General features: G+C 31.6%; 2 protein-coding genes across 2 annotated transcripts; one reads left to right on the top strand and one right to left on the bottom strand.

Annotated features, from left to right (window-relative positions):
- Positions 1 to 1,253: 1,253 nt before the first annotated feature.
- Positions 1,254 to 3,342, top strand: LOC114181176 (E3 ubiquitin-protein ligase ATL42-like). Its single transcript, XM_028067537.2, has 2 exons — positions 1,254 to 2,990; positions 3,171 to 3,342. Exon 1 carries the CDS (start codon positions 1,682 to 1,684, stop codon positions 2,978 to 2,980), a length of 1,299 nt encoding a protein of 432 aa, XP_027923338.1. The 5' UTR covers positions 1,254 to 1,681; the 3' UTR covers positions 2,981 to 2,990; positions 3,171 to 3,342.
- A 1,612-nt stretch (positions 3,343 to 4,954) lies between these two features.
- On the bottom strand, positions 4,955 to 13,888 carry LOC114181074 (protein phosphatase 2C and cyclic nucleotide-binding/kinase domain-containing protein). The gene is made up of 16 exons (XM_028067406.2): positions 12,953 to 13,888; positions 12,149 to 12,816; positions 10,619 to 10,750; positions 10,282 to 10,512; positions 9,976 to 10,101; positions 9,717 to 9,779; positions 9,220 to 9,302; positions 8,562 to 8,793; positions 8,174 to 8,487; positions 7,980 to 8,058; positions 7,838 to 7,904; positions 7,144 to 7,421; positions 6,980 to 7,045; positions 6,006 to 6,127; positions 5,652 to 5,808; positions 4,955 to 5,516 (listed from the first exon to the last, which is right to left on the bottom strand). The coding sequence occupies exons 1-16, from the start codon at positions 13,317 to 13,319 to the stop codon at positions 5,268 to 5,270; spliced, it is 3,234 nt and encodes a 1,077-aa protein (XP_027923207.1). The 5' UTR covers positions 13,320 to 13,888; the 3' UTR covers positions 4,955 to 5,267.
- Positions 13,889 to 24,030: the final 10,142 nt, after the last annotated feature.

Raw genomic sequence — 24,030 nt, 5'->3', positions numbered from 1 at the left:
TTGTCAAACTTACAGTATTAGTATGCTATCTAGTCATGTGTTTGAAAGGGTAGTAACACGTGATTCAACATGGATAATACCATATCTGAACTAAACTCTTACTTTAACTCTTTCTTCCTGATCTTGCAACATGTAATAAATAATAATCATCCAAATCTAGCAGTTCCATTTTAAATCGAGAGCTTAAATATGGCATCATGCCAAAGGGCAATAATTTCAACCATAACTCTTTCGTGTTTACCACGTATCATTGGCATTATCTTTTCAGCTGCTACTGTCACCATACAAATGAAAAAATAAAATAAAAAATAAAGCATTCTTTGACCAAACGTGTTACATAACCTTCTACCTCTTTGCTACGAAGTCTAGCAACATCACAGCTTTTATTAGGCAGCAGCAAGACAAGCATGTCCTTTATTGATTGCTTTATTATAATTGACTAAATCAAACTTGGAATATGTATATTAACATCGTTTTTCAACACTTTCTTTTTTAGGTTTCTTTTGCAGGGTCAGCGAAACTGATGCAGTTAACATGGCTGCTATTAGTAAAATATAAGTACTGAGAGGAATATAACAGGTTGTTAGGAAGATCAGTGAAGGATTCATGATCATCATTGAGCATTGAAAATATATTAATTCCTCACAAAGCTATATCAGTTTCATATGTTCAATCTAATTTTTCAAGTACTTTTGTTTTGATAATGAGATCATAATATAACCCTTTTCAAAAACGTGACATTTCTGGTGAGTTAATATAAGATCCATGTCTTGAAGGTCTGCCTAAGCTGCAAGAGCAGCTGCAAAGGTAGATTAAACCTTGACTAATGGAATGTGATGTGATAACTAACTTTGACATTTTTCTTTTTTCTGGTTTTCCAAGGCTATTTCCCCACCATTTGGTCATGAAGGCATGGCCTAAACCCTCTTCACAAAATGACTTTTTCTTACCCTGAAGCACAGGTTTTACCTACCACTGTTCCCAATCCTTGGTGGGGTTTCCTACCTTTGACATTGTCAAACCAAATGTAAATTTTGAAAAATAAATAATACATGTATAGAAAGTGTAAATGTCTTTTACAAAGTGATTTAATTACATAAATCATCTTATATAGTAAGTAAGTCTGTCATTTTTACTGTAAATGTCATATCAGAGAAGATTTTCAACTAGTTGATAGGGTATGCATACTAAGCTTTCTTAAAAGACTAATGTACTTATTATTGAAAGAAATGGAATTTTCATGTATCAGATTAAGTAGTACAGCAAAACCTAAACGAGGTTAAGTTCAAATTTCAATTTCATACGCAAGGTGAGAGATTAAGGAGTAATCTTCCATGTATTACCAGCAAGGTGGCGTAAGGATTAAACTAAAAAACTTTGCTTTGTCATACCATATGTCATTGAGACACACATACCAAGTCAGAAGAAGCCTGAGTTAAATACAATTGTAGGCCAACCCCACCACCTTGTGGTCACTACTGAGTCCTGAATATTTTATTGGTATTTTATATGAAGAATCAAGTTGAGACGCAAAACGTAACCTGAGAAGAAACCAAGAAAACTGACATAAGGAAAGGTTACCATTTGGGGGAGAATCATTGAATAATGTCCATGCACAACAACCCCATTATAAATCCATAAGCCTCCAACTCATCAATTGGAAACTTCTGCTGCAGAATGCATGAGGAAAACCAGAACCATGAATCAGCTTGGTGTTATCCTTTTTGTTCTCTCAGTCTTATTCCTCCATGTTAGAGCACAGACTGCTGCACCTTCAGGAGATGCTGTGTCCAATTTCCAACCAAGTCTTGCTGTTGTCATAGGAATCCTTGGTGTGATGTTTCTACTCACATTCTTTCTTCTCATGTATGCAAAATTCTGTCAACACCGCGGAGGTTCAACTTCTCTTGGGGACCAAGAAAATTTACCAACTTTTGTGAGATCAAGGTCTAGATTTTCAGGAATTGACAAGACTGTCATAGAATCACTCCCCTTCTTCAGATTCTCTTCACTCAAAGGGTCAAAGGAAGGGCTGGAGTGTGCAGTGTGCTTATCAAAGTTTGAAGATATTGAAGTTCTGAGACTTCTACCAAAGTGCAAGCATGCTTTTCATATTGATTGCATAGACCACTGGCTTGAAAGGCACTCTAGCTGTCCTATTTGCCGGCACAAGGTCAACCCTGAGGACCACACTACCTTCACATATTCAAACAGTTTAAGGAGGCTGGCAAACCAATCAGGTCTAGGTGAAGAATCCAACTTAGAGATCTTTGTCCAGAGAGAGGAAGAGCATCATGGTTCATCAAGATTCAGTGTTGGAAGCAGCTTTCGGAAAATGGGAAAGGGTGTGAAGGAAGAAGAATTGCTCATCCAGAAAGGAGCAGAAGATAGTGATGGTAACCAGAAGGGGTATCATAAACACAACCACATGATTACTATATCTGATGTGGTGTTCAAGCACAGGTGGAGCAACGTGAGTTCTTCAGACCTCATGTTTTTGAATTCGGAGATGCTGAATGCTGCATCAAGCAACAGATTCAGCAACTTCGAATCAAATGCAGACATGACATCAAGCCCAAGAGAGGTGGTAGAAAATGGTGAAATCAAGAACATCAAGGAGGAGATGGAGAGGAAGATTTCCTTCGAGAGCAAAGTCAGTGCTCTTAGCAACACCAAATCAGTTTCAGAAAAGGGTCCTCCTTTTACATCAGATTCTGCAGGAAAATCAAGTCTTGCACCAAAGTATGCAAACCCAGGTGAGAAAAGGTCAATGTCAGAAATCACTGCTGTCTCTAGATTTGGAGATTTTGGCACGAAAATGAGGGTCTTCAAGGATTCTTCTTCTGTTCAAGACAACCTTAAAGAGGAAAAAATGAGACAGATTTGGTTTCCAATAGCTAAAAGAACAGCACAATGGTTTGTGAATAGAGAAAGAAGGTCTCAGCTATCTCTGGATAAACAACTACCATTAGATGTATAACCTTTCTAAGGTACACATGTTTGGTTTCAGTCCTTGTTCAACAACTTCGTATAGATTTTAGATTTTTTGTTTTGTTGAATAGTATACAGTTAAGCAAAGCAGGTACAGGTTCCTTGTTTTCGTTCAATCAACCACTATTTTTTTAATTCTTATGATCTGCATAAAAACTTACTTAATCTTTCTATGGCAGAAAATTTAAGGAGCCCTCGTGACCAGAGTAATCGAAACCCTTGTAAACTTAAAATTTTATCTTCTTTTTCACCTCATAATGAATTTTGTATTGATTTTCGACAAGAATAATAGAAGACAGCTTCATACCGTTGTGCTCAATAATGCTGTGTATATGTGTCTCAGCCCTTTAAATTAAATATGTTCATCTTGGTCATATTTTATTATCCCTTCCATTCTCTTTTGCTTAAGATATAAACATTGCACATTATTAACAACTGAACTTAGGCAACAAGGGACTGGATAACGCCATGGTTTCATTAACCAAACAAGTTCTTTTTGTCCAAATGGATTCAAATTCATGAACTAATTTAATTCTCCATCTCGGGTTTGAATTGGACTGAAAAAATAATATTTTTTTTTAAATATAGGTCAAATTGAACTTACTCATCTAATTCACCATTTAGACATGTTAGAATGGATTCAAATCCGTGAACTAACTCAACTTTGAATTGGTTGATTTATTTAATTTATTGTTAAATGAGTTTAAATTGAGTTGAAATAAATTGTAACAATAATTCTTTATCATATTTTCATTACCTTTTTATTTTAATTATTTATTATTTTTAATTATATAAGTTAACGTTTTGATTTTTTTAAAAATTAAATGTTTATTCAATAATATTTTATTTTTTCAATGATTTAATTTATTTGTTTCTCCAAGGTTGACAATTTGATTTTCACTTAATATTTCTATAACTATTTTTATTAAACAAGAGGAAAAAATGTATCAATCTCAAAAGTTCAAAGATTTAAAGCACTGATATTTGATTAAGCAAATTCATCAGTTTTTACATGCTTAACCAATCCAAAAATCTAACCTTTCCAAAGTTTTACATATCTCTCCCTTCAATTTTCCCTCGGATCAAATCTAACAAATAATAACCAATGGTAAATTGCCAATTAACCAATTTGCGTCAAGCCAATAATCAATAGAAAAAAAAAAAAGTCTGTAATTTATGTGATTAGGTTGAATAATTGGCTATAATATGCATGACCCGAAGAAAGTTTTCAAAGTAAGATAGTTTTTGTCAGTTTCTTGTGTGTGAAGTGTGCATATTAATTCATGGCGAAAGAGAGGCAATACAACACGCAAAGAAAAATAAGCTCTATTCTTCTGTCTTGAAGCAAAAACGAAGGATGCCATTGCCAAAATGTGACTTCAGCAACACACTAACTCTGTCTGCTACGGCAATAGTTTTGTATTAAGCAGATCCAAAGTCGGCTAGGTGCTAAATAGACAAGGTGCTTACATGCTGCATAAAAACTTATTTTAAGAGTATTTTATGTACCAGGTTAACATTAAGTATGGTTAAATTTGTCATTGGTCACATTTTTTTAGGGATTGGTCTCCTTATCATTATCAGATTAAATTATTTTGGTTTGAACTATGGGGAAGGCGATTGAATATATAAACAAAGTTGAAAACATGTAATTAAAAAATTATGATGACGTTAGTGGCTATGCTACTATTGAAGTACACTTTATTTCCTTTTCCCCTACCCTTTCTCTTAATAACGAGGCTTATTTTTATTTTATTTTCTAGAAAAGGCATTTTGAATGTTGGGTGTGAAAGACCACTCACTTCGAATTGCCAATAATGAATAAAACAGGTTTATCAAAATGAGAAAGTGTTGTGTTAGAAAGAGAAATTGTCCCAAAATTTGATGTGAACGCAACAAAAGTTGAGTTAGAACAAAAATGAGTTTTAGTTTTATGTGTTAGTATAGTATGAATATTGGTCAATGACAAAACTAACTTGCTTGAATTGCAATTGACTGAATTCAAATTCAATCATTTACACTTATATAATATTTACAGGGGAGGGGAATTACCCCCAAAAAAAATTAGGAAAGGGAAGAGATGAAGATAATAAACCTACCCTACCCAGTCTGCAACTAAAAGATTCAAACTATAGGGAATATTTTGCATCTGTTGCGCTGTTCACATTTTCTGGTTAACTGCATTCTTGGATTGCAATTTGTCCAGATAAACAATGGTAAATATTGGTGGAGTGCCAAACTTCAAAAGGAAAACAAAAAGTAATGATCATCACCTTCTACCAGTCCTCAAGCCATTCAGGCACATTAAGTTCTTCTACCTCCTGCAAAGGCGAGCCCGGATAGCCAGTACTACAATCCTCAGAATGAACTTCCAAGTACTGTGTTATACGAGAAATAATTTCCTGAGGAACAGGAAAAGTGCGGTTTCTAATCCCTTCCCAATCAATACCATTAAACCATGGGTGACTCTTGACAGAATCAGGACCTTGGCTTCCAAGTCTATTGTTTTCTTCCACTTCAAGTAGCTGAACCAATCAGTAGAATAAAATCTAATTAGAGAAGTATGTATGGATGTTCCCAAGAATGCATTGCGTATATTTTAAGCAATGCAAACTACGTAGACTATCTTGAGAGAAAGAGAGTCTTGGTTTTTGCAATACCTTGGAGATGAGATCAACCGTTTCAGAGCTGAAACTCTCCGGAAGGTGTAGCTTCCGTTTTGCAATTTTGGCAACTGTATCAAGTTCATTTTCTCTCCATGATCCAAATGGCATCTCACCACGTAACATAAAATATATCAAAACCCCCAATGCCCACCTGCATAATCATAAGAAAAGTTTCCCACCTTGACATCCATTAAATGCAATTCAGAGGAAGCTTTAATTATACATTCAGTAAATGCTATGCTAATTTAGGTTATCTTGATATAGAGGAAATAAAGACAGAAGTTTGCTACTGACGAGGAATTGTGGTTTAACGAGAATTAATGTGTTTGGAGAAGGTTTTATTTATACCAGTCGGCAGGGAAACCATGGCCTTTTCCCAAAACAATCTCTGGGGCCAGAGAATCTGCCATCCCACAAATTGTGAATGTTCTCTCACCAGATAGCTGTTTCCCAAATCTGAAGTCCACCAGCTGCAATCAGTACATACAAAAAATAATTGATCAGATACTGCGATATTGTGAATAACTGTGTATAGATAGATACCCCCTATCAGGATTAATACCCTTCTAAAGGATACTTTGGAGTTTTTATATTGTAGATTACCCACTTGATCATTAAAAATGAAAACGATGATAACATCAGGAAGGAGCAGCCAAGTGAGAATACATTAACAATTTCTTTGTCTTTACTTGATTTGTACTTGTAGTTTCTGGTGGCCATGTAAAAAATATTTTGTTCGGATTTTAATGCATTCAGATGCAGATTGCAGAGACAGGGGGAGGTGTATGATCTTACCTTGAACTTTTACCTCAAAAATACGTTACTACACGCGATAATTGATTACTTCTATCAATGAAAGAGCATCGATCACATCACAGGTTAAGAACTGAAGGTATGTATTTATGGTTTCCTATATTTCACTGTGAATAGTTTTACATGATAATTAAGAAGTGGATTATTTCATTTTATTTTTATACTGTATTATAGCAAAGTTTCCTTCAACTTAAATGTTTGAAAGACATCTAACTAGACTTTATTCTGGATCACACTTGCATTAAAATCTTGGTATCACCTCTGATTGCATTTATATTAGTCAGGGAATTGTGATGATTTTAGTTTGATATGTTAGAGAACATTTGAATTATCTTCATAATTATTGATGACGTGTTAGATTTGATGTATCTATATTATGCATATTCTTAGTCTTTAACGTCATCCATCATTTACAGCAATGTCATCTGCCATAACTATGGAAGATTCACCATCAACACCACAGATAAACATGGATATGTTGAAAAGCAATCAAACAAGAGTTCCCAAACCTGTATCTGTCCTGTTTGCTCCAACATCAAAACATCAGGAGACACACCTCTGTAGAGAACACCATTCTGAAATTCAAGTATGAAATGAATAAAGGAAAGGGCAACCTTAGCAACTAGCCAAAGAAGGCACAAAAGCGAAGACAATAATTATTTAGATACAAGACCTTGTGCAAGTCTTCTAAAGCAGTGACAACAGATGCAGCACAAAACCGTGCGGCTGATTCACCAAAAGGACTTGAAAGTATGGAAGACAAGGGGCAAGCAAGGTGAGTATTTAGCAATATTCCAGCATACATGCGATCAGCACAAGTGCATAAAACCTGTGGTATACTAGCTGAAGAGCCCAAACCCTTAATCAAATCTTTCTCTTTCAAGACCTGTGATTCCTTTCCAAACCTTTTGACCTTTGGCTTAGAAAATCTCTTCAAAGTAAGCAAATTTTCTGCACCAAAATGTATCCATGCAGCAAACTTCATTAGAAAAATAAATCCAGCATACATTTTTTATCACTATGGAATACATTTAAAGGCTATTTAATTGATGTAGGAAAAGGAAACCAAGATACCTATGAAGAAAAAAGTCACAATTTTAAGAAAATATTCATATTTTGACGACTAAAACATTAGGCTTACATCCACTTGGTCCTTTTTCAAATATTTTTCACATCCACTAACTACATCAATCTTCAAATTTGATTAATTAAGGGAACAAATCCTCCAAAGATTTGGTAGGTTTATATCAAGTTCATCTACAAAAGAACTTTATAGATGTATTAAATTTATGAATGTCTATTATTTCCAGGATCAAATAATTCGTTAGTTATTTTTCATGCAAGAAATAGGAGAAATGTTTTTGTACCTGATTCCTTTAAATTTGCAACCCCTATTTGGGAACAGTCAGTGGAATATAGTGTCTTTCTCCACTCCTGCCAAAAAATGGTCCATAAGCTAATTTGAGGATCTCATTCCCAAACAATTGAAATGCAACAGAAAACACTTACCAAATCTGAAAGCTGTACTTTATCAAGGGATGAAAAATCATAATTTCTTCCGGTCAACTCCATGGAATTATCCTTTGACCTATGATTAAACTAATGAAGTCAATGATATGAAACTTTGTTTTCAAGTTCAGTATACAAGCATACAAGCAGAATTGCATAGCTGTCGTCTAACACATGCACATAGTAAAACGTACTTGTGATCTTCCTGAGAAATCTTTTGTATGGAGCCAATTACAGATTCAAATTTGTCTTTTGTTAACAAAGCACATACAACATCACCCACAGCAACAGCATTTATGGAACCAATACGTTCACCATAAAGGGTCCATTCACCAAAATAGCTTCCCTCAGGCTTCTCTATTGATAGTTCTGTTCTGCTCTGAACATCATCCTCCTCGTTTTGGATGTCAGGCTTGAGGCTGTAGGCATTTGGACTCGTCAATAAATCAGAGTCAAAAGTGATTTTTACGCATCCCTTCTGTATGATGTACAATGCAAGGATTTCATTCTGCAAAGACATACTGAAGGTCATTAAGAAAAGATAAGAGAACAAGGGATTAAAGCAACCAAGCAATAACTTACATTGTCTATTATTGTCTGCCCATTTGAGAAGGAAACTTCAGAAAGGGAGTCAGAAATCTGACTAAGTTGTAAAATTGATAACCTTGAGAGGAGATCTACAGATCGAAGCAACTTCAATGATGATAAGTTAGAGAATTCTGACATTAAAATCCCACGAAAATCTTCTCGTTTTAAAGCCCAAAGAGTTCCGTTTGTTACAGCACGTACAGAAGCCTGGAGTGGTTTATTGTACCTGTAATGCCATTTTTTGAAAACATAGTGTTAAATTGGCAACGCAAAAAGGTAATATTGTCGTAGCAGCTACATATAAAAAAAGAGCAAGAGGAAAAACATAAAATGACTTTAAATACAATAACAACAAACTAAGCCTTGTTTGTGTTAAGGCATCCTCATAAAAATGACTCTGCACATTTTCAGAAAAAAATAGGTTGCAAAATCTTAGTTCTTAAAGCTGGTTGAAAAATGTATATAATATTTCATATATTCTGGAATAATTATAGTTGAACTTCATATGCCTATCTGGATAACAGTCCTCAAAGAAATATTAATACCTAACCGGGAGGAAACTTCAATAACTAGATATGTTTCATGGAAAAAGAATAACTTCAATTGAGTTGAAGAACCACAAGATGCTATCATGTATGATTGAGCGACTTACATTAGAGCAAGCTCTCCAAAACATGAGAGTTTTTCAGCTGTGTAGCGCTGCAAAACCCTAGGTACGTCCCCTTCTTTTTCTTCCTGCCATAGTAATGAATGTTGAAGAGGATTAGTAACATATCTCATTGACAATATAGAAACACACAACATATTGGAAAAGACTAGGTACAGGCAGCATTCGTTACATGACTGAAGATCTTCAAAACATGATTTCATTGACTAAACCAAGGAAAAGCCAATTAGAAGAGCTAAAATGATGGACTGGGGTTTAAAAAAACATAAAGCTGGTTTTTGAAAGGTGTTGAATCCTAGAACTTTATCACGAATGAAAAATTATTAGCATGGAAATCTAAGAAATATTTAAAGAAGTTTTTAAAGCCTGAGGTGGTGCCACGACCTTGCCTTTTGCTAGTACAATTTTCAATATTTTCCTAATAGAATATCTGTTGAGTCATCACAAATCAATAGAGCAATCAAATGATAGAGTTTATAAACCTGAGTTGCCAAGACCTCAAATTCTCCACTACCAACAACATAAAAACAGTCACCTTCACCACCCTGCAAAGTATAACTTTTGTCACAATTGTGCAATTATAAATGTAATCAAAGCCAATATAAAGAGAAATTTTTAACAAGAACCAAAGGCATGTTCCGTACAAGAATGGTAAACTTCAATTTCTGCCCCTGGAATCTACAATATCCCCAGGTTGGACTGTGCACAATTCTATTTTCAAGTTTCAACTAAAAAACTGACCTGTTTGACTATAATATCCCCAGGTTCGACCTCCACTCTTTGCATGCAATCCAATAGAACATGACACTGAGAATCGGTAAGTTTTCGGAAGAGAAAATGATCGTGCAATGCCTGCTCTATGTGTGCCTGTGGCATATGAAGATGAAGCACCACCAAAGGTTCACAGTCATTAAACTTTCCAGTGGGAGAAACTAAAATTATGACTTTATAGTATCATACCTATGTTTTTATCGATTTAAATAAAAACAAATGAAAAAAAGAAGAGCTAAATCAATTCTAAAATTAAAAGATGAAGTGGGGGATTACTTCTTCTTCCCATGTCTTTCTATGGGCTGAAGGGGGAGGAACCCAAGCTTGCCCATTTTCTAGGGAATTTTCAAGTGCTCGGAGGCGTGCCCTTGACAAGTCATGTCTTACACGATGGTTTCTAGCACTCCAGCCAAAGGTGGAAGGGGATTCTGAACCTGTCACCTCTACGACTTGTGGCACAGGTTTTCGCAAAACATCACCATAACTAGCCGACTGAGCACCAGTAGACTGATTTGGAAGATTAGATCAGTTACTAACAACGAAGTAAATGAAAGAGACTATTTCTAGGAATATAATTGAAGAGAAACAGGATAAAACAGGAAAAGTACCATACTTCAGTTAGCCCATTTACATGTACAATGATGACTGTGATGTCATCTGTACGAGTTTCATATTGCAGCCAGAGTCGATAAGATTCTGCCACAATTGCAGCACAAGCATCACGAGGATCTTTGAATTTTGCAACCTGGAAACATAATGGCAATTAAGAGACAAAATATTTTACTTCAATTGGATGGTACACCATATCTAGGTTTAAAGTTGCATTAAATTAAATTCACAAAAACTCAGTTCCATGATCAAATGCACATGGTTGTCATTTAAACGTATTATTATCAGCAATCTGTAAGGATTAGTTTTATGATTTAATTATAATTAGAGTTTGGAAAGATAGTTCCAAGGTCAATGACGCATCAACCTAGTTGAACATATAAATTTCTGACCAAGCTTCTGTGAATGGAGACATGCCCAGATACATTTCCACATCAACTGGAAAATTTTACAATACCATTACCCAAAAGATATGTTTTGTAATATCTTTATCTATCCTACATGAGGGAGAAAAATTTACTCCATAAAACTCTGCTTACATGGCACCGAATCACCAAAAGTATGATGCAATTAAGTAATTTACGTGTCAAACTTAGGATTCAGTTAATCTTAAACGTTTCAACTACAGGCTTAATAACAGACGAATTTCAACACAAAATTGCGTCCAATTTGACCATAACACAAGACCAGTTGATTATTAGACTAATACCATAATATGAAATTTTAAAACTGAAACCAAGGAAATGTTAAACTTGTTGGAACTATTGCAGGCGCATTGCACCCTTCTAAAAATCATTTATCATTAAAATCAACTACAGCCACAAAATGGTGTGCCTGGTTTCAATTGGATAGTGTTCTTGCAATTCTACCAAAACGAGTCTTGCATGAAACAGAAAAACAGCTTCATATGGTGAAAAGACTAATTGCTCCCTCCCGGTGCATAAAATACATCTGAAAATAATGTTTTAGTGAATTATCACCAAAGTGGCTATTACAAACAATACTCACCCAAAAAAATTTCCTTATTCAATAATAATTTCAACTGTAGAAGGAATAATGAAGTGGTTTGGAACATTGTTTACAGATGCTAAAGTTTGGCTGGAATATTATTTCAATTTCTAGAAATCCAGAACTATTAGCTGTAAATTTCTTTCCCGACACCCTTAAATGGAAAATTCGGTTTCCCTCGACTTCCATGTGGCTTTATGCAAAGGAGTGAATTTGAATTTTCTGTCAAAAAGTCCCCAGTTGCATAAGTTGGGTCGCCTAATTTTCAAAAAGATTCCTAGTCCCTAATTCCTGATTCTAATTCCAAATATGAGAGAGACACAGTAACCAACATTAATTGTGCCAGATCGTGATTGCCACTGAAACGAAATAATAACCTGCCACCAACTTCTTTAGTACAGATAAAAGCAAATTCAACAACAGAAGCCCCTCAAAAAAGAGAGAAAAGAATGTAAGCCTTTGCATAAGAATAAAGCTAGCGTAAAAGAAAAGCGAGGGACACAACAATAAAAGAGATCTACCATACCATTTCAACCACACTCTGGCTAGAGAGAAACTCAAACACCCCATCACTAGCAAGCACAAAGAAAGGGTGATCCTGCGTGAGCTCAAACACAACAATCTCAGGATTCGCCACAACCCCAATAGTCTCCGCAATAGAATCACCAATACTCCTGGTGAAAGCCGTCCCCGGGTACATCCCATTGGGCACCCACAACCTCGGAGGGTCACCATCATCACCCTCCTCAGTGCCCCAACACTGCACATCAGGGTTTTTCAACCCCTCAATCTGATCCAAAGTAAGAACCCTCGCCCCACAGAGCTTCACCCTCTCAAGCTCATCACTCCTAAACGGCGTCTGATCAATCGACAAATCAACGGCCACAAAATCCTTCCCTCTCCTCTCCGCAATCACCGCCCTTGAATCGCCGGAATTCGCCACGTATATCGTCCTCCCCCTCACCAGCACCGTGATCGCCGTCGTCCCGCTCATGCTGTCATCCAAAACATCAGCATGCAGCTGCGAATTCGTCGCCAAAAACGCCGCATGACAAGCCTCAACAGGATCACCCCGGAATTTCGAATTTCTGAGCAAATTCTCACACAATTTCCGCTTCGCAAACTGCGAACACTGAGCTCCAAACTCACCATGCCCGTCGAAGACACCAAAAAAGTGGTCATTAGGGTTCGTACCTGTCAACATAAAACCCCTCACACGCAATGAGCACCACAGAGTAGCCACTCCACCAAAATAAGCAGCCAAAGCCAAAGCCACAAACAGCAGAAAACCCAAACTCAAAAAAAAAAAAAAAAAAAAAAAAAACAGTACCAAAAGGCGTGTGGATGCAGAAGCTATCCTGGTTCGCTTTATCCAGTGCATCCGGGTAGTAACCTCGCTGAGACAAAAACGAGTATCGCAATTCAAAGTTCCCAGAAGGCACTTTTACGATTCGTGAACCGTCCGGCGGCAGGAACTGCGCCGAAACCCTAGCGAGTCTTCGGATTCCCGCTTCGGAGTCCCGCGTGATGCTCAATTGGTTGAGCTGGTCTCTGATTTCACCTTCTTCAACGTCGGAAGAAGTGTGCGAGAAATTGGCCACTTCACCCACATCGGTGGTTCTGGCTATGGGGTCTCCGTTGATGCTTGAGCCTCTGCAGTTGTCGCCTATACACACTCGCGAGTAAATGCAACCCATCGCGAGTAAAAGAAAAAGAAGAAGAAGCAGAAGATTGGAGTAGTAAACTCAGATGCTAAATTTGGCATCAAGAGATAGAGAGAGAAAGAGTGGTGCGGGTAACTAAAGTGCTGTGTCCTAATCTGAAATCTCAATTATTAGGAGCAAGGAATTTCGAACCACAAATTGTTTGCAATAAATGAGCACGAAGCATGGTGAATGAGATTACAAACCAATGGTGAATGGTGGTAATTGTAAATTGCGTGTGCTTTGTTGCTGATGATGCAGTGTGCAAAAATTAGTCCAAATCCAAAAGATTTTTCGTCTGCTACCAAATGGAGTTTAGTGGTTGGTGCGGGTTTGGTTAAAAGCGAAATCCAAAAGAGAAAAAAAAGATTAATCTCACTCACACACTAGAACACTAGAAGAATAGGATTAGGTTAGTTTTGAACAAGCTTCGATTAGAATTTGCAGTGTTTAATTAATAACAGTGGATGAGAACGAAGAAGAGTTGTGCATGTGATGTGTGTAAGGTCAGAGAAAGAGAGAGAGAGAAAGTGAGTCACAGGTTTTGTTTTGTTGGTGCTGCTCATGTGTGTGCGGGTGCGCCTTAACATCTTCACGCGCCAACCTTCACTTTTAACGTAACTAATAATATTTTTATATATGTATAAATATTAAATCCATATTTAATATTTCATTTAATGTGTTTTCGTTTTTATCCGTTGCGTAGAAAAAAAAACAATAGTTTTTAAACGGACGCTAACTTTCAAACAGAACGGTTTAATTTGAAGGTAATAATAACTTTTTTCATTCAACTTTGATTTCACAGAGGTGTGAATATTAAGGTTGCAGGAGGAATTTAAATAAATAAATAAAAGCTTAAATATATTTTCGGTTCTTAAATTTTAAATAAATTTTAAAATTAGTTTATTTTAAAATTTTAAATTAATTTAGTCATTTATTTTCTTAAAATACATAAATTTAGTCTTTTTAATCAAATTTTAATAAGTTTATTTAATATTTTAATCGTGTTTTATAATAGTGTTTGACTTAATATTAAGACAAAAATATGTCAAATAGTATAAACAACTCAAATACAATCCAAATGCGTATGAAACATCAAATAAAATTTGATTAAAATAACTAAATTTACATATTTTGAAAGATAAAAAATTAAATTAGTCTAAAATTTAAAAATTAAACAAAAACATATTTAATCTATAAATAGATAATGAAAATGATGATAGGAAAAAGGGACCCGCTAAGAATTCAGTGGTGCTGGCAATGAATTTTGAGCTGTATGATTGAGCAACTTTTGTAGGGTCATTATTCATTGATGGTTTCAGTGTTATTTTTTCATCATGTTCCTTCTTCACTGAATCATAACCCCTTATTACAGTATCTACAAAGTGACCATTCACACACCATGCATGATACAGTTCCAGATTAATTTAGATTTTTCTGACTTTTTTTTATACATATTGAAATTAATATATTTTGAAGGTTTAATAAAGATTAAAAAAATTTAATTTGGATATTTAATATGAGAAATTGATATTTAAAAAGTATATATTTTGTGTATGATATATATACACATCATCATTTCCTTTTCTAGTTTGGGAAAAGTGGTCCCTCACTCTTTCTTTTCTTCTTCTCTGACCTTAGTGCTTATCAATTTATCTATCAAGAATTTATCATTGGACACTTTTTGGGGCTTGAAGGATATTCTCGAATCAATTTAATGCAAAATATAAAAGATGGTAATTGAATTGAAAAAGTGAATGATTATTATAGTACAAATTATAAAAAGTCAATATCACCATATTAAACTAGCATATTATTATTTTAAAATCGTATAATAAGCTATAAAATATTTTTAAAATCCTAAATATATGAAATCTATCCAATTTTAATTCTTGCAAAATGTTTTAGATTTTATGTTTTTTTTCTACCTTTTAAGACATTATTATTAATTCTAGTTAGTTAATTTAGTACTTATATGGCAAACGAAACGAGGACGTTAATTGAGAAAATATATTAGTTTTAGGTAATTATATATAACTTTTAGTATTTGTGATATTGTCTCTTTTGACATTAATGATATTTTATTTATTTATTTAAAAGTGATTAAGATAAGATATTTTATGGTAATAATCTATTTTTATGATTTTGTGATTGTGAATAAGCATTAGTGGCATCCATTATGCATGTCCTCTCTCTTTTTATCATTCATTCATTCACTAAAGTCACATCAGCTTCAGACAAAATTCATCCCACGCACCGTCCTACGTTAATTACCCACATTGCCTATAAATGAGTGAAAAATAAAATAATTATTATTTTATTAATAAATTTATTATTATTATTATTATTATTACAGAAAAACAAAGAAAAAAATACACACATATAATTACAAAAGAAGTTTTTATATTATTATGGGGGTGCAGTTAATAATTATGAGATGTAAGAAGCAATAACCCAAGACAATAATAGCCCAACACTGGCCCAACTCAAAAGTGAGGAAAGGATAGACCTTATGGTCCCAAAATATGTGTATTCATTAATAATATTTTAAAAAACTAAATTAAGTAATTAATTAATAAATAATTCATTAGTACAATTCAAACACGCTATTCTATTAATCTATTTCTCTTCTTTTTTTTTTCTTTTTCCAAGAGTAATATTGTAATAAGTAGTATAAATTATTGTCATGAATCCAACCAATCTCCAGGTGACATGCATTTAAGTTTTTAAATTTCGGATGAAATAATTTATAGAATTTAATTAGGGGATGGATTTATAGGTAAAATAGTAGTTGGAATACCTAATATATTTCTCCTTCATAGTTGAATGGAAAATTTTTACTGCGTATTTAGTTTTTTCTTTTTTACACAAAAAAAAAATGTTTATTGAAATTCAGACACATTCAAAAACAGAATAAGGAAATTAAATATCATTTTACCCTCCTAAGTCTCATTTCTTTATTTCCTATTTTGTATTGATCCTTTCATCACCACATTGCATTCATTGCTTTATTCACTTTGAATTTTCCTCATACCATTCATTCTCGTTCAAAATTATTGTAAATTTTTGGATTAAATATGTTTTTTTCCCTTAAGTTTCAGTGAATTTTGAATTAGTTTTTCTTTGAAGCTTTATATCAATTTAGTCTTTCATATTTAAAAATGTGTGGATTTAGTTCTTGTTACCAAATTTTGTTAAATTTATTTGACATTTTAAATGCATTATATGATAATATTTGAGTTAACATTGAAACAAAAATGTGTCAAACGGTGTAAACAATTCAAATACTATCATGAAATACGCTTGAAACGTCAACTAAATTTAACAAAATTTGGTTAAAATGACTAAATTCACGTATTTTCAAAGATGAATGACTAAATTAATCCAAAATTGTGAAAATGGACTAATTTCAAATTTGACTGAATGGACTAAATTCAGTCTCCCATTAATTGTAGTCCCTTTGATGGTAAAAGTAAATTATCTATCATTAACAATACTAATAATATTAATAATAATAATTTTCTTATTCCTCTCATATAAGATTAGGTACATTGTACTCTTTAACTTAATTATATTATTTTATTTTACTACATATGTTCAATTTCTTTTCTTAAAAGAATTGCATCGAATAAATTTAATTTTCAAAAAGTATTTTGGCAATGATAAAAATTACAAATAGAATATTATTAATAAGTGCACGTGTTTAAGAAGTATCAATTTTTCAAATACAATATAATTGAACAATTAATAACTCATTAATTTCTATCTATATCAATACCATTTCAATCATTTTAATATAGAAAGACTTAATCGTGCATTTTACTTCTCAACCACAATCATTTTTGTTGATTTAACGCCCGAAAATTTTCACATAGTTTATTAAAAAAAATTAAACTAAAAAACAAGAACCCTAACCTAACACAAAGAACCATGTTCTTGTTACCTCATTCTTCTGAAAGTAACAACAAAAGACAACACGTCGGTTATGGAATGTCGAAACGCACGCAGAGCTACGAGATCTCCTTGCCCTAAACCATGCTGGTTGCAGAAACCGAACCAGCCTCTGTTGAGCACGTAGAACTGGTTCGAGTCTTTCACCCATTTCTTCAGCATCATTTCGAATTCATGGCCTCCTCTATCGTACACGTTCACTTCGGTTCCTTCTTTCACATCGTCTTCTTCCTTCAAAAACCCTATTAGGGTTTCTTCAAACCCTTGCAATGGCAAGAACAAGTTCCACTTGTCGTTCGTCAATTGCACCCCGTATGGCAGACTCAGTTCGCAGTCTTTCACAATTCCTGCATCGAGTATGAACTCCAGATGCAATTCGTCGTTGAATTGGATTTCCCTTGCGTGTTTGTTTCCTTCAACCACGCTTTTCGCCCTCCCTGCGTTCGATGAATTCCCTGCCATCGATGTTTTTGCAGAAAATCACGATTCTTGGTGCGATGTTTGGGATTTTCTTTGTGAACAGTGATGTTCCCTCGGGACAAAGTGAATAACTCTTTGGGAGGATTTGAATATGATCGAAACTATATAATGGGTTTTTATGAAGTAATAATATTTAAGATCTTTAAATTTAAAGTATTATTTTTATTCTGAATATTTATTTTTCTCTTTAATGTGAACAGTTACGGATCAACTCAATCATTTTGGTTGGACATTTTTAAATTTGAAGACATTCTTTTATTTTAAATATTATTATTTAAATATAAAGATGTTTTTAGTTTTCTAAATTTATATAATTACCCATCCAAAAAATACATTTATTTTCTATTCTTTAAAAATTAGCACGGAGGAATTACTCCAAAAAAAACATTAACGGTTCATAAAGAATAGAAAGTATTTATGATGCCAAGTTAGAGCATCAATATGTACTAGATTGTTTTGCATAAGGGTTAGAGCACCCCTTAAGTGCTCTTTCTTAATTATATCTATTCTTTGCTGATAAAAAAAAAACAGTTCATAAAGAAAAATAGTATTATTTTAAAGAAAAATAAGTCTAAAACTGAAAGTATCTAAACTAAATCGTTTTTTAAGATTGGATTGGACGTGGATTACGAGAACCATAATAAATATTATTAGTTAAGTAAAAATAAAATACATATATGATAATTGTTTGTCAAACATTTTATTCATAAATATAATGTTATTCAACACCTATTATACAAATTGCATACATACAAACCTCATATATCTTCACAATTTATTCACTATTATAAGAAATTACTTTCTTCGTCAAACATTATAACTTTATTAGATCATTTAGAAGGATATGATCTATAATATGAGATTCCATAATAACTATAACTAGCACCAAATGAAAAGAGAAGAACAAGCTTTTGAATGTAAATTCCTTGAGCAATCTTGAAATTATGTTAATAAAAAATTTCAATATATATTTATTCATACATTTTTCTGATTAGAATTTATCATAAAAGTAAACTAAAAAATATATTTTTCAAATGTCAAGTTATCTTGACACAATTAAAGATGTTTTTTAATATTTGGTTTTTATCGACTAGAAGTTGCAAAAAATACATCTTTTAAATTATTGAGTTCTTCATTACTGACCTAAGGATTAAATTTTCAAATATTTTTCATATCATTTGGTTTGATAAATTTTCATTTAATTTCAAGTTCTTATTTCAGGTTTCATATTTAATAGAGTTGATTGCATTCATTTGGTTTTAAAATCTTCATAAATTTTAGAATTTGATGACAGTCAAGTGTTCTTAATATATATTTAATATCTAATAAATTACTTATTCATGTTTTACATGGTTTTAGACTTTGTCCTTAATTTTATTACTCATCTCGATGAACTTTGACTTCCAATTATGCAATTCAAAAATAGATTCCACTGTGAAGGCTTCTACAATATTGTCAAAACATGAATCCATACAAATTTTCACCCTTCAAAAAGGACCAAAGAAATTTTCTTAAAAAAATATTACCCTAAGTAGTTTACATCAAGAACAATTAAGATTTGAACGGTTTTCCTTAAAACATTTTATTACATAAAAAAATATAAAAAAAATAAAAATACACATACATACTTATCCTATATCCAATATCAAGAGTTCTTAATCAAATCAAGAAAGAGTTGAAATCTTTATTAAATTTGTTGGTGTCGTCTCTTCAAAATATATTAATTGTTTAATATTTTAAAAATATTTTTAATATATTTTAAATTATCAAAATCAATATCTATCCATATATTTTAAAGGTACACAAAAGAAACAACATAGAAAAACACAATAAAAAATCCAAATTATCAAATTATAATAAATATTCCTCATGTGTGATGGAATGAAAATGGAGAAAACAATCACATTTCAGTTATTTTATTCATACAGCTTCTTGTAACAACTGTGACACAGTTGAGCATGTTTCTTCTTATACTACTAAAGAGCCACATGGCTTAATTATCAACAAACTGAAAAATGTGCAATGCAAAAACCCTAATACACACCATAACATTCGTCGTCTTCTTTCTTACCTCATTTTTGTGAAAGTGACAACGAACGATAGCTCGTCAGTTATTGCATGTCGAAAAGTTCGTAGTGCGACAACATCGTTTTCCTGCAACCGCTTTTCGTCGCAGAAGTTGAACCACCCTCGATTCAGAACATAGTAAGCGATGGAATCTTTGTCGAATTTCTTGAGCATCATTGGGAACTCGTGTCCCCCTTTGTCGTACACTGTCACTGGGAGTCCCTCTTTCACATCTTCTTCCTCTTTCAGGAACTGTAACAGGATTTCTTCGAAGTAGGGCACACGCAGGAACAGGTTCCACTTGTCGTTGGTCAATTGTGCCATGTAGGGCATGCTCAACTCGAAGTCCTTCACATGGCCAATGTTGAACACGAACTCCAACTGCATCTCGTCCTTGTACAGAAACTCTCTCTCAGAATCTTTGTCTTCGACGATGTTTTTTCCCTTCCCTGCATCATTTGATGAACCCTCTGCCATTGTTTTTTCTTGGAGGAACACAAAATGTTTGTTTGGTGAAGCAATGTGTAGGTTATGGAACATTGGTAACATATATATACATGGTGTACCTCTCACTGCCACTGTCTGATCAATATCTTGTCATTGGTAGATTCTGTTGCAGCCATCTGATATGTGTTTTTCCTTATCAGGTTAGAAATCCAGAAGCATGCACTCATCAAAAAATGAAGAGGAACACATGAAACTATACGTGTATTAACGTATGATACTGACGTCATATATATATATATATATATATATATATATATATATATATATATATATATATAAAGTGTTGACCAACCTTCAAGATAATTAGTGCTATGCATGAATATTTTCATTTTACAAATAAAATGTTTTTTTTTTCACCCTTTGTATAAGAAATATAAATTTTTTGTTAAGTTTTTTCTGTATTATTCTTTTGCTGTATTTTCAAAATATACTTATGACAATTGATTTTAAAGTTTAAAAATGTTAAGATTGAGCTTTTACTACTTCACTAAAAGTTATAATCATTAGTCATGACGTAAGTATTTTTACTTAAGAGTATAACCGCCTAAACGTCACAATTTAATTGTGACTTGACTTACTTTATTTTCGGCACGAAACAATTGATGTCATATGCAACATAAAATATATTAAATTTCTTTTTTAAATATCAATATAATGTATTTTTAATACTTAACAAATTACACACAAAAAAATCCAATAGAGAAAGGTGAACTTATCTATTAGTTGACAATTCATTTTTAGATATATTTTGATCATTGAAAAATTAATTTTTGTAATTGTAAAAAAAAAATAAAAGATAAAATAATAGATATAAAATATATGTAAAAATTTATTGGATGTGAAAATATAATAGTACACTTTTAAAAGTTTGAAACGATACTATTATAGATGGCCATAATTTATTAAGCAGAAAATGAGCTTTACATTTTTGCTATATTTTATCTCTCACATTGGGTAGTGTTTATAAATTTTTGATATGTTAAAATGAGTTATATACTTTATTCTAGTTTTGACATTATTCATCCTTGCTTTTCAGGTTAGTTTTCATTTGCAAAATTGTTAATTCAACTTTCATAATTAAGTAACTTTAAATTCTTCTCTATTTGCAATTCATTCAATCACTTGTAAAAAAGAGTAATTCATTCATTCACCTGTCACATATATAGATCGCGTATTTGTTATAAGGAGATCTCAAATTGCAATTTTTTTAATAATAATTTAAATACATGCATGCACTTACGAGTCAAATATTAATTTAATGTTTTTCTTAAGGAAATAATTTATGTTGTCAATAATTTAATTCAATAAAAATTAATGTTTACTAAACTGTATTTTTAAGATTAATATGGTTTTCTAACTCATTCTATTTTAATTTTTCAACAATATTGTCGATATTCAAATAAAAAAAAAACGTATAAAGTGGTTTGATGTTTTAAATTATGTTCAAATAACCTATTAATACAGAATTATATGATTTTCATATACTTCTCTTAAGACATTGTTTCCAATTTTTATGGTTACAATTGACCCGTATTAAAATTGCCATTTTTAAAACATAAATATGTTAAGTTAGTTATAAGAATAATTTAATTACTTTTGAATAATATGTAAATACTTGTATAGACACATTTACATTTTTAATATGTTAAAATTAACATGTGAACAATAACATAACGGTAAAGATCAAATTAATATTTATTGAATGCTAAATATAAAAAATGTTAAAAAATTAGAAGTGTTAATTTATATATATATATATATATATATATATATATATATATATATATATATATTGATTTTATTTTTGTATAGGGAGGGGAGTGAAGCGATTATAGCATGAACATGCTTAATTAGTTTCTTCAGATTAATATTATACTAGTTTCTTTTAAATTATATTATTTAAACTAAAATAATTTTTCAATTGATTTTTATCTTATAATATATTCAAAATAAAAATGTATGAATGAAAAATTAATTAATTGATATGCGTATAATATAAGAAAAACTAAAAAAATATATTTATTTTCAATAAAACCGAAACATTCATATCATAATCCATTAGTATATTGATTAAATATTTTTACTAAATTTTAACCTTTTTTTTAACAACTGAAAACTTGTTCAGTATATTATTAGGTTTTTATATACATTTTTTTTATCAACTTGCAGTCTTTTTTTATAAGATTTCTCAAGCATTTAACTTCTTATAACATGTTTATTTACATTTATATTTGCCTTCATTTTTTCGATTTATTATATTACATTTTTTTTTAGCCACTATGTACATTATTTATTGATTTTAGCATGACTAACAGATATTTATTATTATGACAGTATTATTGATACATATATAATACAAATTAACATAATGGAAGTATAACGCATTTAATTATATATAATACAGTAGTAAATATAAAGTTAAATATGACTACACTTGGTTTTAGTTATAAATATAATTTTATGTATATACATAGTTGGATTCGACTATTATTATTATCAGTAGTTCCTTATTATATATATAAAAAAAAGAAGCTGTCAACCAATATATATATATATATATATATATATATATATATATATATATATATATATATATATATATATATATATATATATATATATCTCCAACCATAACAAAAGTCATAAAAACACACACACACACAATGTTTATTACCTGCATTTATTAATCTTTGAAAATTTTAAATAAATACATTTTATTTTCTTATATTAATAATGATTTTAAGCTTACTTTTAGTATAATCAAATACTATTATTAAATTAACAAAAGAATGTGAAAATGTTATTATGCATTTCTAAAATTGACTTTTATAATTAATGAAAAACATTAAGTTATATGTGTATAGTGAGAAAAATAATTGATGAGAATACATAAAAAATAAATTATGTGCATTTTTCAATGAATTCAAGGAAATAATATAGCACAATTTCGTAAAGTTTATGTAGATCAATTTTTTAAGGAAAAAAAACTACAAGAAAGATTTGCAAGTTCAAATCCGTTTTATAAATTTTCCTTTACCGAAACAACCATACAAAAGTCAAGCTTAAACGGGTTTGAGAAATAAGCTATAATGTAAAAATACAATTAAATAAGGAAATAATTAATATATAAATGGTGTTATCTTAAATCAGTCATAGGAATAATGGTATAAAGTATTTAAGGTATAAAATTAAAAAAAAAATGAGAATCATAAATCTAAATTATGTTACATTTAACATTTTACTTTTCTATACATATATATGTTGATATTGATGTGTAAATTTATACTTAAAAGGTAACGTAATTAACTTATAAATAATTGATAAAATCTAATACACGTTTTTAATTCATTGGAATATATAATCAAATTTATTGTTTAAATTATTAATTTTTATATTCTCTAAACAAGACCAAAAGCTGTAAATACACTTTGAAATGTTAGAAAAAATGTAGACTTTGTCAAGAAAAGAATAAGAAATTAATAAGTTGAAGTAAAAACTGGATAAAAAATAGATTGTGCTGTAAGGGAATGGAAACACTTGTTTTCAACGTACCTAAGACAAGACAAAGAATTATTCAATTTCATAAATGTTTTTTGTTCTCTTTGATTTCGTTTTTAAAATAAGATAACAAGATTCTCTGTTTTTTTGTTACTGTCACTTCTAAAAATCAACTTTTGTACTCAACAAAAGTTTTCTTACA

The sequence above is a fragment of the Vigna unguiculata genome, chromosome 4 (genome assembly GCF_037176805.1).
Source record: "Vigna unguiculata cultivar grain cowpea cultivar isolate G323 ecotype 2 chromosome 4, ASM3717680v1, whole genome shotgun sequence".
Classification (NCBI taxonomy): domain Eukaryota; kingdom Viridiplantae; phylum Streptophyta; class Magnoliopsida; order Fabales; family Fabaceae; genus Vigna; species Vigna unguiculata.
This window is presented reverse-complemented; position numbering and strand designations above follow the sequence as displayed.

Excerpts from the sequence above, each read along its gene's own strand:
- LOC114181176 (XM_028067537.2), top strand. The coding sequence starts at position 1,682 with ATGAGGAAAACCAGAACCATGAATCAGCTTGGTGTTATCCTTTTTGTT.
- LOC114181074 (XM_028067406.2), bottom strand. The coding sequence starts at position 13,319 with ATGGGTTGCATTTACTCGCGAGTGTGTATAGGCGACAACTGCAGAGGC. Across the intron at positions 8,488-8,561 it reads GGCAGACAATAATAGACAAT|AATGAAATCCTTGCATTGTA; the intron begins GTAAGTTATTGC and ends ATGTCTTTGCAG. Across the intron at positions 5,517-5,651 it reads CGGTTGATCTCATCTCCAAG|CTACTTGAAGTGGAAGAAAA; the intron begins GTATTGCAAAAA and ends TGATTGGTTCAG.